Raw genomic sequence first — 15,286 nt, forward strand, 5'->3', positions numbered from 1 at the left:
GCCTATCTGGCTTATGTGATTATGATGGTCATAATGCTTCTTGACAGTGTCAAAGTGTATTTTCATAGTCCAAGTAAAGTGACACAGGATGGTCATAATGCTTCATGACAGTGACAGTGTCATAAAGTGTATTTTCCTTTATTTAAAATAAGATGGGGAAAAAACATGACTGTGAAGAATGAATTACAACAACAACAAAGGACTTAAGAAACCCATTTTCAAACAAAAGGATACTTGTGTTCAGTTGGAAGTCGGAAGTGTGAAGTTTACATACACTTAGGTAGGACTCATTAAAACTCGTTTTTCAACCACTCCACAAATTTCTTGTTAACAAACTATAGTTTTGGCATGTCGGGTAGGACATCTACTTTGTGCATGACACAAGTAATTTTTCCAACAATTGTTTATAGACAGATTATTTCACTTATAATTCACTGTATCACAATTCCGGTGGGTCAGAAGTTTACATACACTAAGTTGACTGTGCCTTTAAACAGCTTGGAAAATTCCAGAAAATGGTGTCATGGCTTTAGAAGCTTCCGATAGGCTAATTGATATCATTTGAGTCAATTGGAGGTGTACCTGTGGATGTATTTCAAGGCCTACCTTCAAACTCAGTGCCTCTTTGCTTGACATCATGGGAGAATCAAAAGAAATCAGTCAAGACCTCAGAATTCTTTTTGTTGACCTCCACAAGTCTGGTTCATCCTTCGGAGCAATTTCCAAATGCCTGAACGTACCACGTTCATCTGTACAAACAATAGTACGCAAGTATAAACACCATGGGACCAAGCAGCCGTCATACCGCTCAGGAATTAGACGTGTTCTGTCTCCTAGAGATGAACGTACTTTGGTGCGAAAAGTGCAAATCAATCCCAGAACAACAGCAAAGGACCTTGTGAAGATGCTGGAGGAAACATGTACAAAAGTATCTATATCCACAGTAAAACGAGTCTTATATTGACATAACCTGAAAGGCCGCTCAGCAAGGAAGAAGCCACTGCTCCAAAACTGCCATAAAAAAGCCAGACTACTGTTTGCAACTGCACATGGGGACAAAGATCGTACATTTTGGAGAAATGTCCTCTGGTCTGATGAAACAAAAATAGAACTGTTTGGCCATAATGACCATCATTATGTTTGGATGAAAAAGTGGGAGGCTTGCAAGCAGAAGAACACCATCCCAACCGTGAAGCACGGGGGTGGCAGCATCATGTTGTGGGGGTGCTTTCCTGCAGGAGGGACTGATACTTCCAAATTTGTGGAAAAATGGCTTAAGGACAACAAAGTCAAGGTATTGGAGTGGCTATCACAAAGCTCTGACCTCAATCCTATAGACAATTTGTGGGCAGAACTGAAAAAGCGTGTGCGAGCAAGGAGGCCTACAAACATGACTCAGTTACACCAGCTCTGTCAGGAGGAATGGGCCAAAATTCATTGTGGGAACTTATTGTGGGAAGCTTGTGGAAGGCTACCCGAAACGTTTGACCCAAGTTAAACAATTTAAAGGCAATGCAACCAAATACTAATTGAGTGTATGTAAACTTCTGACCCACTGGGAATGTGATGAAAGAAATAAAAGCTGAAGTAAATCATTCTCTCTTCTATTATTTTGACATTTCACATTCTTAAAATATAGTGGTGATCCTAACGGACCTAAGACAGGGACTTTTTACAAGGATTAAATGTCAGGAATTGTGAAAAACTGAGTTTAAATGTTTTTGGCTAAGGTGTATGTAAACTTCTGAATTCAACTGCTGCCACCACCATGCTTCACTGTAGGGATGGTGCCAGATTTCCTCCAGATGTGACTCTTGGTATTCAGGCTAAAGAGTTCTATCTTGGTTTCATCAGACCAGAGAATCTTGTTTCTCATGGTCTGAGACTCTTTAAGGTGCCTTTTGGCAAACTCCAAGCGGGCTGTTATGTGCCTTTTACTGAGGAGTGGCTTCCGTCTTGCCACTCTACCATAAAGGCCTGATTGGTGGAGTGCTACAGATATGGTTGTCCTTCTGTAAGTTTCTCCCATCTCTACAGAGGAACTCTAAAGTGCTGTCAGTGGCCATTGGGTTCTTGATCACCTCCCTGACCAAGGCCCTTCTCCCACTGATTGCTCAGTTTGGCTGGGCGACCAACTCTAGAAAGAGTCTTGGTGGTTCCAAACTTCTTCCATTTATGAATGATCAAGGCCACTGTGTTCTTGGGGACCTTCAATGCTGCAGACATTTTTTGGTACCCTTCCCCAGTTCTGTGCCTCCACACAATCTTGTCTCGGCGCTCTACGGACAATTCCTTCATCCTAATGGCTTGGTTTTTGCTCTGACATGCACTGTCAACTGTGGGAGCTTATATACAGTGGCTTGCGAAAGTATTCACCCCCCTTGGCACTTTTCCTATTTTGTTGCCTTACAACCTGGAATATAAATGGATTTTGGGGGGGTTGTATCATTTGATTTACACAACATGCCTACCACTTTGAAGATGCAAAATATTTTTTATCGTGAAACAAACACTTGAAAACTTGAGCATACATAACTATTCACCCCCCCAAAGTCAATACTTTGTAGAGCCACCTTTTACAGCAATTGCAGCTGCAAGTCTTTTGAGGTATGTCTCTATAAGCTTGGTACATCTAGCCACTGGGATTTTTGCCCATTCTTCAAGGCAAAACTGCTCCAGCTCCTTCAAGTTGGATGGGTTCCGCTGGTGTACAGCAATCTTTAAGTCATACCACAGATTCTCAATTGGATTGAGGTTTGGGCTTTGACTAGGCCATTCCAAGACATTTAAATGTTTCCCCTTAAACCACTCGAGTGTTGCTTTAGCAGTATGCTTAGGGTCATTGTCCTGCTGGAAGGTGAACCTCCGTCCCAGTCTCAAATCTCTGGAAGAGTGAAACAGGTTTCCCTCAAGAATTTCCCTGTAGTTAGCGCCATCCATCATTCCTTCAATTCTGACGAGTTTCCAAGTCCCTGCCGATGAAAAACATCCCCACAGCCTGATGCTGCCACCATACTTCACCATAGGGATGGTGTTCTCGGGGTGATGAGAGGTGTTGGGTTTGCGCCAGACATAGCGTTTTCCTTGATAGCCAAAAAGCTCAATTTTGTTCTCATCTGACCAGAGTACCTTCTTCTATATGTTTGGGGAGTCTCCCACATGCCTTTTGGCGAACACCAAACGTGTTTGCTTAGTTTTTTCTGGCCACTCTTCCGTAAAGCCCAGCTCTGTGGAGTGTACGGCTTAAAGTGGTCCTGTGGACAGATTCTCCAATCTCCGCTGTGGAGCTTTTGCAGCTCCTTCAGGGTTATCATTGGTCTCTTTGTTGCCTCTCTGATTAATGCCCTCCTTGCCTGGTCTGTGAGTTTTGGTGTGCGGTCCTCTCTTGGCAGGTTTGTTGTGGTGCCATATTCTTTCAATTTTTTAATAATGAATTTAATGGTGCTCCGGGGATGTTCAAAGTTTCTGATCTTTTTTTATAACCCAACCCTGATCTGTACTTCTCCACAACTTTGTCCCTGACCTGTTTGGAGAGCTCCTTGGTCTTCATAGTGACACTTGCTTGTTGCTTGGTGGTGCCCCTTGCTTAGTGGTGTTACAGACTCTGGGGCCTTTCAGAACAGGTGTATATATATATACTAAGATCATGTGACAGATCATATGACACTTAGATTGCATACAGGTGGACTTTATTTAACTAATTATGTGCTCCAGATCTTATTTAAGGGCTTCTTAGCAAAGGGGGTGAATACATATGCACGCAGCACTTTTCCATTTAGAATTTTGTAGAATTTTTTGAAACAACTTATTTTTTTCATTTCACTTCACCAATTTGGACTGTTTTGTGTTTGTCCATTACATGAGATCCAAATAAAAATCAATTTAAATTACAGGATGTAATGCAACAAAATAGGAAAAATGCCAAGGGGGTGAATACTTTTGCAAGGCACTGTAGACAGGTCTGTGCCTTTCCAAATCATGTCCAATCAATTACATTTACCACAGGTGGACTTCAATCAAGTTGTAGAAACATCTCAAGGATGATTAACGGAAACAGGATGCACCTGAGCTCAATTTCAAGTCTCGTATCAAAGGGTCTGAATACTTATGTAAAAAAGGTATTTAAGTTATTTTTTGCAAAAAAATCTAAAAACCTGTTTTGGCATTATGGGGTATTGTGTGTAGATTGATGAGATGTATTTATGTTTGAATCTATTTTAGAATAAGGCTGTAACATAACAAAATGTGGAAAAAGTCAAGGGTTCTGAATACTTTCCGAAGTCACTGTAATCAGCACGTGAGTTTCAAGTTTGAGGAAGATAATTTTCACCATAGAATTACATGCGTAATCACATTTGTGGTCACTTTTCCCGCTAATGGAACATTAGTGCTTATAGCCTTCTGCCATGTGCGCATTTCTGCGCTTATAATGTGAAGAAAAGGCCTAATTGTTTATCAACATTTTAAGCTAAATGTTCTGATCTGTTGCATCAGCCATATTGTGTAAAAACATATATTTTATTTATTTCTTGCACAGACCTTTTGGTGTTAATGACATGCTATCTATCAAGAAGTTCGAAGATAGCTGTTGTTGATTGCAAGCACTGCATCCACATTATGGTACGATCAGTGGTGGAAAAGTACCCAATTGTCATACTTGAGTAAAAGTAAAGATAACTTAATAGAGAATTACTCAAGTAAAAGTGAAAGTACCCCAGTAAAATAAAATGTGAGTAAAGGTCTAAAAGTATTTGGTTTTCAATATACTTAACTATCAAAAGTAAAAGTATAAATAATGTAATATTTCTTATACTAACCAAACCTGACAGCCCAAATTTTCTTTACTTTTTTTTTTTTTTACAGATAGCCAGGGGCACAACCCAACACAGACATCATTTACAAACAAGGCAAATGTATTTAGTAAGTCCGCCAGACCAAGGCAATAGGGATGACCAGATATGTTTTCTTGATAAGTGTGTGAATTGGACCATTGTCCTTTCCTGCTAAGCATTCAAAATGTAACGAGTACTTTTGGGTGTCAGGGAAAATGTATGGAGTTAAAAGTATATTAAAAGTTGTCAAATATAAATAGTAAAGTACACATACCCCCCCAAAAAATGTTTTATTAAGTACTTTACACCACTGGTGGATAAGGAGGGATTGCTTTGGTAATGCTCTCCAGTCCAACCCCCTAGACTCTCCTAGGCGCCTCCTTCAGCCCTGGCCAGACAGAGAGGGAAGGTAGTGTAGGCTGTACTGTACTGTGTGGCCACTGGCCAGAGAGCCACTGATATGTGCTATATCAGACCCAGGGTCACTACGGGTGCAGTGGCTAATAAGATGACCCAGATGGGCAGCTGCCAGAAAAGCAAAGCAGCAACTGGACTCCAGTCCCTTGAATCACCACCCAGTCATTCAGCCCTGCTGCTGTGTACTGTACTGTAGGTTAGACAAGTTGGCCACTACAGATTCTGCTCAGCTTATGAAGCAGCTGTCAGGTAGCAGTCTTTTGAACAGCCCTGCTCTAAGTGAATCATTCTGTAATTATGACTCCGTCCAGATCTCTCAGGTTCTGAGTGGGCTCCTCCTTGTTGGGAATTGAATATGTACACAGAATGGTGATGTAGTAGTGATGTATAAAACATGTAATAATACATGTCACCGTGTCAGAGAGAGAGAGATCTGGCTGAGTCAGTCGAAACAGAGCACCCACCAAAATATTTCCCTGCAAGGGGGAGAGAGAGAAATATTTTGGTGGGTGCTCTCTTGTGACTGACAGCCATATCCAGCACTGCCTATCTGCCCCCCCAGGCCTCTAATAGTAATGGAACATTTGCCTTGTCAGAATGTAGCAACGCCTCAGTGCTCCAACTAGCAAACTTTTGTCATTGCGTCAGCGACTGACATGCCGGTTTATTACAGGGTGCAGAGAATTAAAGGTTAGATGGACACAAGGCAGGAGAAGAACCCTGGGTTTTTGGACTGTTCTGCTCCAGAATCCTGTTACATCATCAGTTGGCACAGAATGTCCCTGGCGATGTCCCAAATGGCACCCTTTTCCCTATATAGAGCCCTATGGGCCCTGGTCAAAAGTAGTGCACTTTATAGGGAATAGGGTGCCATTTGGGACAAAGATCCTGTGATGCGGACTGAATGTTTTATAAGCCCAGGGGCCAACTGTCTGTGGGAATCTCACATTGATCTGTTCAAGCCATTTAAACTGTTTTGTTTACCCTCACTGGTTAATGACATCTGGTTTATCATGCTAAATGTCTGTCTTAATCCTACATGTATCATATGTAGTATTTATTATTATGACTTATATGACTATATTGTCTATTATGGTATTATGACTCTCAACCTGTCATGATGCTCACAACTGGTCATGCTCACAAGTCCTTCTCCCCCAATGTTGTACTCATATCACTGTTCAATCCTGGTACTAATCCATGTCTGGGTATGCTTCTCCTCTCTTCTCCCCAGGTGTTCAGCCAGGCCTACTCCCCACATGGGAAGGTGTTCAGTCCTGGTACTAATGTATGTGTCTCCCTTCCTCTCCCCAGGCATTCGGCCAGGCCTACTCAACCCATAGGAAGGTGGCTGCAGATGGGGAGAGCAGGGAGGAGTCACTAATGCTGGAGTCGGCCAGTAAGGAGGCCCACTACCAGCAGATGGTCCTGGAGCTGCAGAACGAGCTGCGGTTGGCCAGGACTGCCCTCACCAGCAACCAATCAGAGAACGAGCGCCTGGCCTCCGTTGCCCTGGAGATGAGAGAGGTGAGCTGGAGGGTGGAGGACCTGCCCAAAACACAAACATGGTCAATGTGGAGAGGTCAAATCTCAATGTGCAAAGACTTGTGTATCTCACCAATCTGACGAAGAGGACCAAACCGCTCAGTCAGTAATGATGAAGTAAAACAGGGACAATGGGACAGAGAGAGAGTGTCAGAGCTAATGGGATAGTGGGACAGAGAGAGAGCGAGTCAGAGCTAATGGGATAGTGGGACAGAGAGAGAGAGCGAGTCAGAGCTAATGGGATAGTGGGACAGAGAGAGAGTGAGCAAGTCAGAGCTAATGGGATAGTGGGACAGAGAGAGAGAGCGAGTCAGAGCTAATGGGATAGTGGGACAGAGAGAGCGAGTCAGAGCTAATGGGATAGTGGGACAGAGAGAGAGTGTCAGAGCTAATGGGATAGTGGGACAGAGAGAGAGCCAGTCAGAGCTAATGGGATAGTGGGACAGAGAGAGAGAGCGAGTCAGAGCTAATGGGATAGTGGGACAGAGAGAGAGTGTCAGAGCTAATGGGATAGTGGGACAGAGAGAGAGCCAGTCAGAGCTAATGGGATAGTGGGACAGAGAGAGAGAGCGAGTCAGAGCTAATGGGATAGTGGGACAGAGAGAGAGTGTCAGAGCTAATGGGATAGTGGGACAGAGAGAGAGCGAGTCAGAGCTAATGGGATAGTGGGACAGAGAGAGAGCGAGTCAGAGCTAATGGGATAGTGGGACAGAGAGAGAGCGAGTCAGAGCTAATGGGATAGTGGGACAGAGAGAGAGCGAGTCAGAGCTAATGGGATAGTGGGACAGAGAGAGAGCGAGTCAGAGCTAATGGGATAGTAGGACAGAGAGAGAGCGAGTCAGAGCTAATGGGATAGTGGGACAGAGAGAGAGACGAGTCAGAGCTAATGGGATAGTGGGACAGAGAGAGAGCGAGTCAGAGCTAATGGGATAGTGGGACAGAGAGAGAGCGGTCAGAGCTAATGGGATAGTGGGACAGAGAGAGAGAGCGAGTCAGAGCTAATGGGATAGTGGGACAGAGAGAGAGAGCGAGTCAGAGCTAATGGGATAGTAGGACAGAGAGAGAGCGAGTCAGAGCTAATGGGATAGTGGGACAGAGAGAGAGAGCGAGTCAGAGCTAATGGGATAGTGGGACAGAGAGAGAGTGTCAGAGCTAATGGGATAGTGGGACAGAGAGAGAGAGCGAGTCAGAGCTAATGGGATAGTGGGACAGAGAGAGAGAGCGAGTCAGAGCTAATGGGATAGTAGAACAGAGAGAGAGCGAGTCAGAGCTAATGGGATAGTGGGACAGAGAGAGAGAGAGAGCGAGTCAGAGCTAATGGGATAGTAGAACAGGGAGAGAGCGAGTCAGAGCTAATGGGATAGTGGGACAGAGAGAGAGCGAGTCAGAGCTAATGGGATAGTGGGACAGAGAGAGAGCCAGTCAGAGCTAATGGGATAGTGGGACAGAGAGAGAGCGAGTCAGAGCTAATGGGATAGTGGGACAGAGAGAGAGAGCGAGTCAGAGCTAATGGGATAGTGGGACAGAGAGAGAGCGAGTCAGAGCTAATGGGATAGTGGGACAGAGAGAGAGCGAGTCAGAGCTAATGGGATAGTGGGACAGAGAGAGAGCAAGTCAGAGCTAATGGGATAGTGGGACAGAGAGAGAGTGAGCAAGTCAGAGCTAATGGGATAGTGGGACAGAGAGAGAGTGAGCGAGTCAGAGCTAATGGGATAGTGGGACAGAGAGAGAGCGAGTCAGAGCTAATGGGATAGTGGGACAGAGAGAGAGCGAGTCAGAGCTAATGGGATAGTGGGACAGAGAGAGAGCGAGTCAGAGCTAATGGGATAGTGGGACAGAGAGAGAGCGAGTCAGAGCTAATGGGATAGTGGGACAGAGAGAGAGCGAGTCAGAGCTAATGGGATAGTGGGACAGAGAGAGAGCGAGTCAGAGCTAATGGGATAGTGGGACAGAGAGAGAGCGAGTCAGAGCTAATGGGATAGTGGGACAGAGAGAGAGCGAGTCAGAGCTAATGGGATAGTAGAACAGAGAGAGAGCGAGTCAGAGCTAATGGGATAGTGGGACAGAGAGAGAGCCAGTCAGAGCTAATGGGATAGTGGGACAGAGAGAGAGAGCGAGTCAGAGCTAATGGGATAGTGGGACAGAGAGAGAGCGAGTCAGAGCTAATGGGATAGTGGGACAGAGAGAGAGCGAGTCAGAGCTAATGGGATAGTGGGACAGAGAGAGAGCAAGTCAGAGCTAATGGGATAGTGGGACAGAGAGAGAGTGAGCAAGTCAGAGCTAATGGGATAGTGGGACAGAGAGAGAGAGCGAGTCAGAGCTAATGGGATAGTGGGACAGAGAGAGAGCGAGTCAGAGCTAATGGGATAGTGGGACAGAGAGAGAGCGAGTCAGAGCTAATGGGATAGTGGGACAGAGAGAGAGCGAGTCAGAGCTAATGGGATAGTGGGACAGAGAGAGAGTGAGTCAGAGCTAATGGGATAGTGGGACAGAGAGAGAGCGAGTCAGAGCTAATGGGATAGTGGGACAGAGGGGGAGCGAGTCAGAGCAAAGTGAGACTGGGAGAGGTTTAAACTGGTATGGAGTCTATAAAGGTTATTTGATTGGTCAGCGGACACCAGTTACACTGATGATGTAATAGTCGTCAGTGAGTGACACACTATTAGGCTCTCTCACTCTATAGCCTGGTTTGGTATCTGGATTTGGTTCCCCCCTGGTTAAAGTTGCCAAGCTGCCAAGATCTCATCCCAACACAGTTCCACTGACATACAGCCACATAAGATGCTGCTTTGACATTACAGTACAACCATTGCACTCTCTGACATGACGTTTTACTCTTTCACTTCTTCTCTCTCCCTTTTCTTCCCCTCTCTCCCTTTTCTTCCCCTCTCTCCCTTTTCTTCCCCTCTCTCCCTTTTCTTCCCCTCTCTCCCTTTTCTTCCCCTCTCTCCCCTCGTCTGTTGAACGTGCCATATCCATTCAAGACAAACTTGCTTATGAACAGACTTTGTTGATGATATGCACACTTCCTTAAAGTAGCAGCCTACTTTCTGATATTTTTTCCTCTGTTGTGCTGTGTAGAGTTCTGAGCTGGTGGAGCTGCAGCGCAGCCAACTGCGTGATGACATCAGAGAGTATAAGGTGCGAGAGGCACGCCTGCTGCAGGACTATAGTGAGCTGGAGGACGAGAACATCTCCCTGCAGAAACAGGTGTCCCTGCTCCGACAGAGCCAGGTGAGAGGAAGGGCGAGGGACCAGGACTGGGGCAGGAAAGGGGAAGGGGGAGGGTCCACTGAGGCAGGAGATGGGTATGGAGTATGGGTATGGAGATGAGGGCAGGATGAGGGCTATTATGGGTAATGTGTAGAGGTAAAGGTTGTAGAGTGGCCAATACACTTTGGGTGGTAAAGTGACAGGACCAACGAATTAGGCCGTTGATACAATGACCAACTGGAGGGGATGAGACAAAACAATGCTTTTGTAATGAGGAGTGGAAGGGATTCTCCATATTTACTTAGTGATTCCTCTGATGTGCTGTGGACTCTCTTAGGTGGAGTTTGAGGGTCTGAAGCATGAGATCTGTCGCCTGGAGGAGGACTCCCAGTGCCTCCACAGCCAGTTGGAGGAGGCCATGCGCCTACGGGAGATCGCCGAGCGCCAGCTGACCGAGGCTCTGGAGACCATTAAGACTGAGCGCGAGCAGAAGGCCGCCCTGCGTAAAGAACTGTCCCACTACATGACCATTGGGGACAACCTGTTACCGTACCACCACAGCCCCCTGAACATCTCCCTGGACGGCCTCAAGTTCAGCGAGGATCCCACTGCTGCCACCAACGAACCCAACAACGATGGCTCGTTCCATGGCTATGAGAACGGCCTGGCTAAGATGGCTTCCGACTGCAACGAGGATAACAGAGCCAAGCTCCGGCCCGCCCCCAGCCTAGTGGATGACCTGCTGAGTGAACTCAACATCTCAGAGATCCAGAAACTCAAGCAGCAGCTAATGCAGGTATAGAGAACTCTGTTTACAGATGACACTTTTCAGATGACCACATAGTAGCAGTAGGCAAGGACTTTAAAAACGGTTAGCCTGTTTGCTTTATTCACAGTCAACTGTCAAGGTGTCAACTTCCCTGGTAAAGAAATAAAGTAATTCTTAGCGTTATCGATGTTATCAAGCTTTGTGTGTGTTGCCTGGAAAATAGATAGGCTTACATCCCTCCAGCTGTAAACAGTCCTTTGCCTTATGGTTGGAAGGTCCATTAAGCTTTGTGGAACACACTGGTCATCCATTTAGGGACATTGATTACTTATACTGACCTGAGCGGCCGAGTCAAAGACACATCAATGGAACCCTATGTGGGACTTGATGGGCTACATGGCCTGGTTAGGATACTTCTCTTATCCCGGTGAATAAATACTGTGTCTCACACTACAGTGTGAAAACCTAAATTCGTATGGCATTTTGGGTTACACTTCATTCTAGAGCCAGCTATTTACCTGGTATTTACATAGAAATTGTATAATAAAATGGTAAATACACAGTAATTGCCTAATAATTTCTCAATCAATACTAATTAACTCCAAGCTGAAATAGGACTATGTTGCAGACATTCTCAGTGCTGTTGTGTGACTGTGTCCAATGTCTGTGTTGTCCAGGTTGAGCGGGAAAAGGTAGCGCTACTTTCCTCTCTGCAGGAGGCCCAGAAGCAGCTAGAGGTGGCCCACGGGACTCTGTCTGAGCAGCAGGAGATAGTAGGACGTCTCACCGAGAACCTCAGCGCCATGAGGAAACTCCAGGCCAGCAAGGAGCGCCATTCGGCCCTGGACAGCGAGAAGGAGCGTGACAGCCGTGACGATGGTGACGGGGATTACTACGAGCTGGACATCAACGGGCCTGAGATCCTGCAGTGTAAGTACACCGTGGCTGTGTCCGAGGCCGGGGAGCTCAGACAGGAGCTTAAGACTCTTAAAGCAGAGTACCAGTCATGCCGTAGCCAGTACGAGGAGGAGCGAGCCCGCCTGGAGAGCGACGTGGCAGGGCTGAGCGAGAAGCTAGCTTCCCTGGAGAAGAGCAGCCGGGTGGAGCGCGAGGAGATGGAGCGCCTGGAGAAGGACCTGCGGCGGGTGAGCGAGGCGGCGGGCGAGTCGCAGGGCAGTCTGAACGTGGCGCAGGACGAACTGGTGGTGTTCAGTGAAGAGCTGGCCAACCTCTACAACCATGTGTGCATGTGCAACAACGAGACGCCCAACCGGGTCATGCTCGACTACTACAAGGAGGGCAAGGCCAGCGTAGGTGGCGGGGGCGGCCGGGAGGGGAAAGGACGACGTCTGTCCCACGTTCTGCTCTCCAACGGGCTGGTCCCTGAAACTGACCCCAGTAAACCTGAAGCCAGTGACCCAGCCGCCGCAGCCCCAGTTTCAGCCCCAGAATCCCGCCCAGAGCCTATGAACATCTATAACCTGGTGGCCATCATCAGGGACCAGATCCGTCACCTGCAGCAGGCGGTGGACCGCACCACAGAGCTGTCCCGCCAGAGGATGGCCACCATGGAGCTGGGCACCGTGGCTGATAAGGACAGCGAGGCCTACATGGGGGAGATCCTTAAACTCAAGTCCCTCCTCAGCACCAAGAGGGAGCAGATCGCCACCCTGAGGACCGTGCTCAAAGCCAACAAACATGTGAGCAGGAGTTTGTGAGTGTGTGCATGCTTGGGTGTGTGTTGGTGTGTGCATGAGCAGTTGATACTGTTTAAAAGTGAAGGTGATACTGTATGAAATTCACAGTAGTTGAGAGTATTTACTTTTTGTGTAGGAGTTCAGACAGAGTTAATATTAGCAAAAGGTCAAGATAACCCAGTGACCTGTGACCCCAGCCCTCCATTATAATAAAATTGACAAAGTATTTATTCTATTGTACTCTGCTCTATTCTACTCTGTAGACGGCTGAGGTGGCACTGGCCAACCTGAAGAGTAAATACGACAACGAGAAGACCATGGTGAGGGATACCATGTTAAAGCTCCGCAACGAGCTGAAGGCTCTGAAAGAAGACGCTGCCACCTTTTCCTCACTACGGGCCATGTTCGCAACAAGGCAAGCCTTAGTCGATACACGCTAAGAGCAGTTATAAGTAGGCCTACTCAGTCTGCTCTTAATACACCAAGAAATAAGGCACCTTACATTCTTAGAAAAATAAGGTGCCATCTAGAACCTAAAAGGGTTATCCATCTGTCCCCATAAGAGAATCCTTCTAGGTAGAACTTTTTTGAGTTCTGTGTAGAACCCTTTACACAGAGGGTTCTACATGGAACCCAAAAGAGTTCTCCTATGGGGACAGCCGAATAAGCCTTTTTGAACCCATTTTTCTAAGAGGGTAAATGTTGTCCACACCCATCATATCCAACCAAGGGGTAGGTCTACAAAGGTTTATTGGAATTCAGTACATATAAATAGTTGAAATATGAATTGTTCATGTTATACTAAGGTCAAAATCATTAAAACACTAATTAAACCATATATTATATTTTTATTAATCTTTTATAGTGGGCTTTTTATCCCATATTATCCATCTCCTCCACCAGGAACTATTTAGAAAATCTAAGGGAATAAGAACAGAACAGATGTGAGAGACCAGTGAGCTTTTAGGTTGTTGAGGAGCTGTTTTTCTGCCAGAGTCTGCATATGTGTGTGTAGGAGAAACAGGGCATTGTGGGAGCTGTCTGATGTAATAGTGAAGTGTCTCAGAGTCCGCTGGCAGGCTCCTCCTGACAGCATCTGGAAAATGCGGCTCTGTGAGTCTAAATGGAGAAAACATGCACCAACCGGCAGCAGCAGTAAAAGAAGATTTGTGCCACCTGGTGGAGAAAGTTATACATTGATCTTTTGTGTTATTGAGTACATTTAGATGCACACTAATAATTCGATATTTAACTGATTATGGCAGTAGGCAGATTATGCATTAGTCATGTAAACACCTTACTCTGCTTATCTTAATCGGCGTAAGGTCAAAATAAAAGTAAGCATACGCCGCCTAAAATACCTGGTTTTCTGATCTTTTGAATTATTAGGACATAAAGATGCGCATGTGCTAGCACCAGCCACGCAAGCCTCCCTCTTTAGTGCGAGTAAAGTGTGTTTGAAACAACTGAATGTATGCGTTTTAGAAGTAGTTTTTACATACAAACTTTGTATGTCCAAACTCAGAATCAAATATGCTTCCTGAAAATAATGTTCGCTGTGGTAGAACGTTTATTTTTATTGCCGATTTTCTGCGTTTATCAGAGTGCCATCAGCTAGCCTGATTTCAGATGTGTCCATGTAAACAGGATTATTAGGAAAATCGTTTTTCTTGCAAAGCATGTAAACGGTTTACTCTAACTATTATATTAATCTGACTATCCAAAATAATCACATTATTGTGTCCATGTAACCGCACTCACTGTTGGACTCATGCTACTCTCTCTCTTATCTCTTGCTTTCTTTCTCTCTCCCCCCCTCTCTCCATCTTCCCCTTCTTTCTCTCTTTCCCCCCTCTTTCTCTCTCACTCCCTCTGTCCCCCCTCCCTCTCTCCATGTCTCAGGTGTGATGAGTACGTAACTCAGCTGGATGAGATGCAGAGACAGCTGGTTGCGGCGGAGGACGAGAAGAAGACCCTGAACTCCCTGCTCCGCATGGCCATCCAGCAGAAGCTGGCCCTGACCCAGCGTCTGGAGGACCTGGAGTTTGATCATGAGCAGGCGCGCCGTGGCGCGGTTACAGGAGCAGCGACGGGCAGTCGAGGCAAGACCTCGTCGGCGCGGGGCAAAGGGGCCTCGGCCAATCATCACGTAAGTCAGAGACGCTCCTGCAGGGTCCTCCCCGAGCCCCACGGCATCCTGGGAGGCCCCGTGGTCCTCTGCAGAGAGGAGTACAATATCTACTGTGACCTTTGAACGCTATAACCTCCATCATAACCTCTAACCTCTCATCACGCTTTGCACTGCTGAGCTTCACCGGCATGGTTCTGTCAAGGCTGTTGCTGTAACCATGACAATAGTGGCTAACGGTGTAGCATGTATGCGTTATTACATGACTTTAGAGCAGGAGTGTACATGGCATAATCTGTATGACAATGTTATGTCATGTAGCTCTTATGACAAGAGGGTTTGAGTAAAGTGTAAGAGAGTATAACCGTCAGTCAGACAGGCGGCAGCGTCGGCTGCAGACAAAGACAGACAGGCAGACAGACTTAATGCCTTTTCACTGCCAGAGGCTTCTACCCTGCTGCTTCTGTCTGGTCCAAAACCACTCAGGGATAACTAAAGAAGTGCAATTACATGTACTGTAGCTACTAAATAAAAATGGACTGTGAGTTTAGGCACTTTAGTGTTTTGCTTTGATATCATAAAGTGATAATGTGTGATGTGGTTTGTTTTCGTGGCACTTTATGTAATGGAGATTGTCGAACAAGGTTTGTTCTGAAGAGAAATACCAGAGCATTGCTACATTAGG

The 15,286-nt window shown here is 46.1% G+C and overlaps 1 protein-coding gene across 1 annotated transcript in view; it reads left to right on the plus strand.

Moving 5' to 3' along the window:
• LOC106583446 (protein bicaudal D homolog 2) overlaps nt 1–15,286 on the plus strand; it is a 43,258-nt gene that overhangs the window by 24,000 nt on the left and 3,972 nt on the right. The window contains exons 2-7 of the mRNA XM_014167620.2: nt 6,564–6,776; nt 9,876–10,028; nt 10,345–10,803; nt 11,454–12,476; nt 12,737–12,888; nt 14,376–14,622. Coding sequence (XP_014023095.1) covers nt 6,564–6,776; nt 9,876–10,028; nt 10,345–10,803; nt 11,454–12,476; nt 12,737–12,888; nt 14,376–14,622 — 2,247 coding nt within the window. The remainder of the gene's footprint in view (nt 1–6,563; nt 6,777–9,875; nt 10,029–10,344; nt 10,804–11,453; nt 12,477–12,736; nt 12,889–14,375; nt 14,623–15,286) is intronic.

Source organism: Salmo salar, chromosome ssa22, assembly GCF_905237065.1.
Source record: "Salmo salar chromosome ssa22, Ssal_v3.1, whole genome shotgun sequence".
Taxonomy (NCBI): domain Eukaryota; kingdom Metazoa; phylum Chordata; class Actinopteri; order Salmoniformes; family Salmonidae; genus Salmo; species Salmo salar.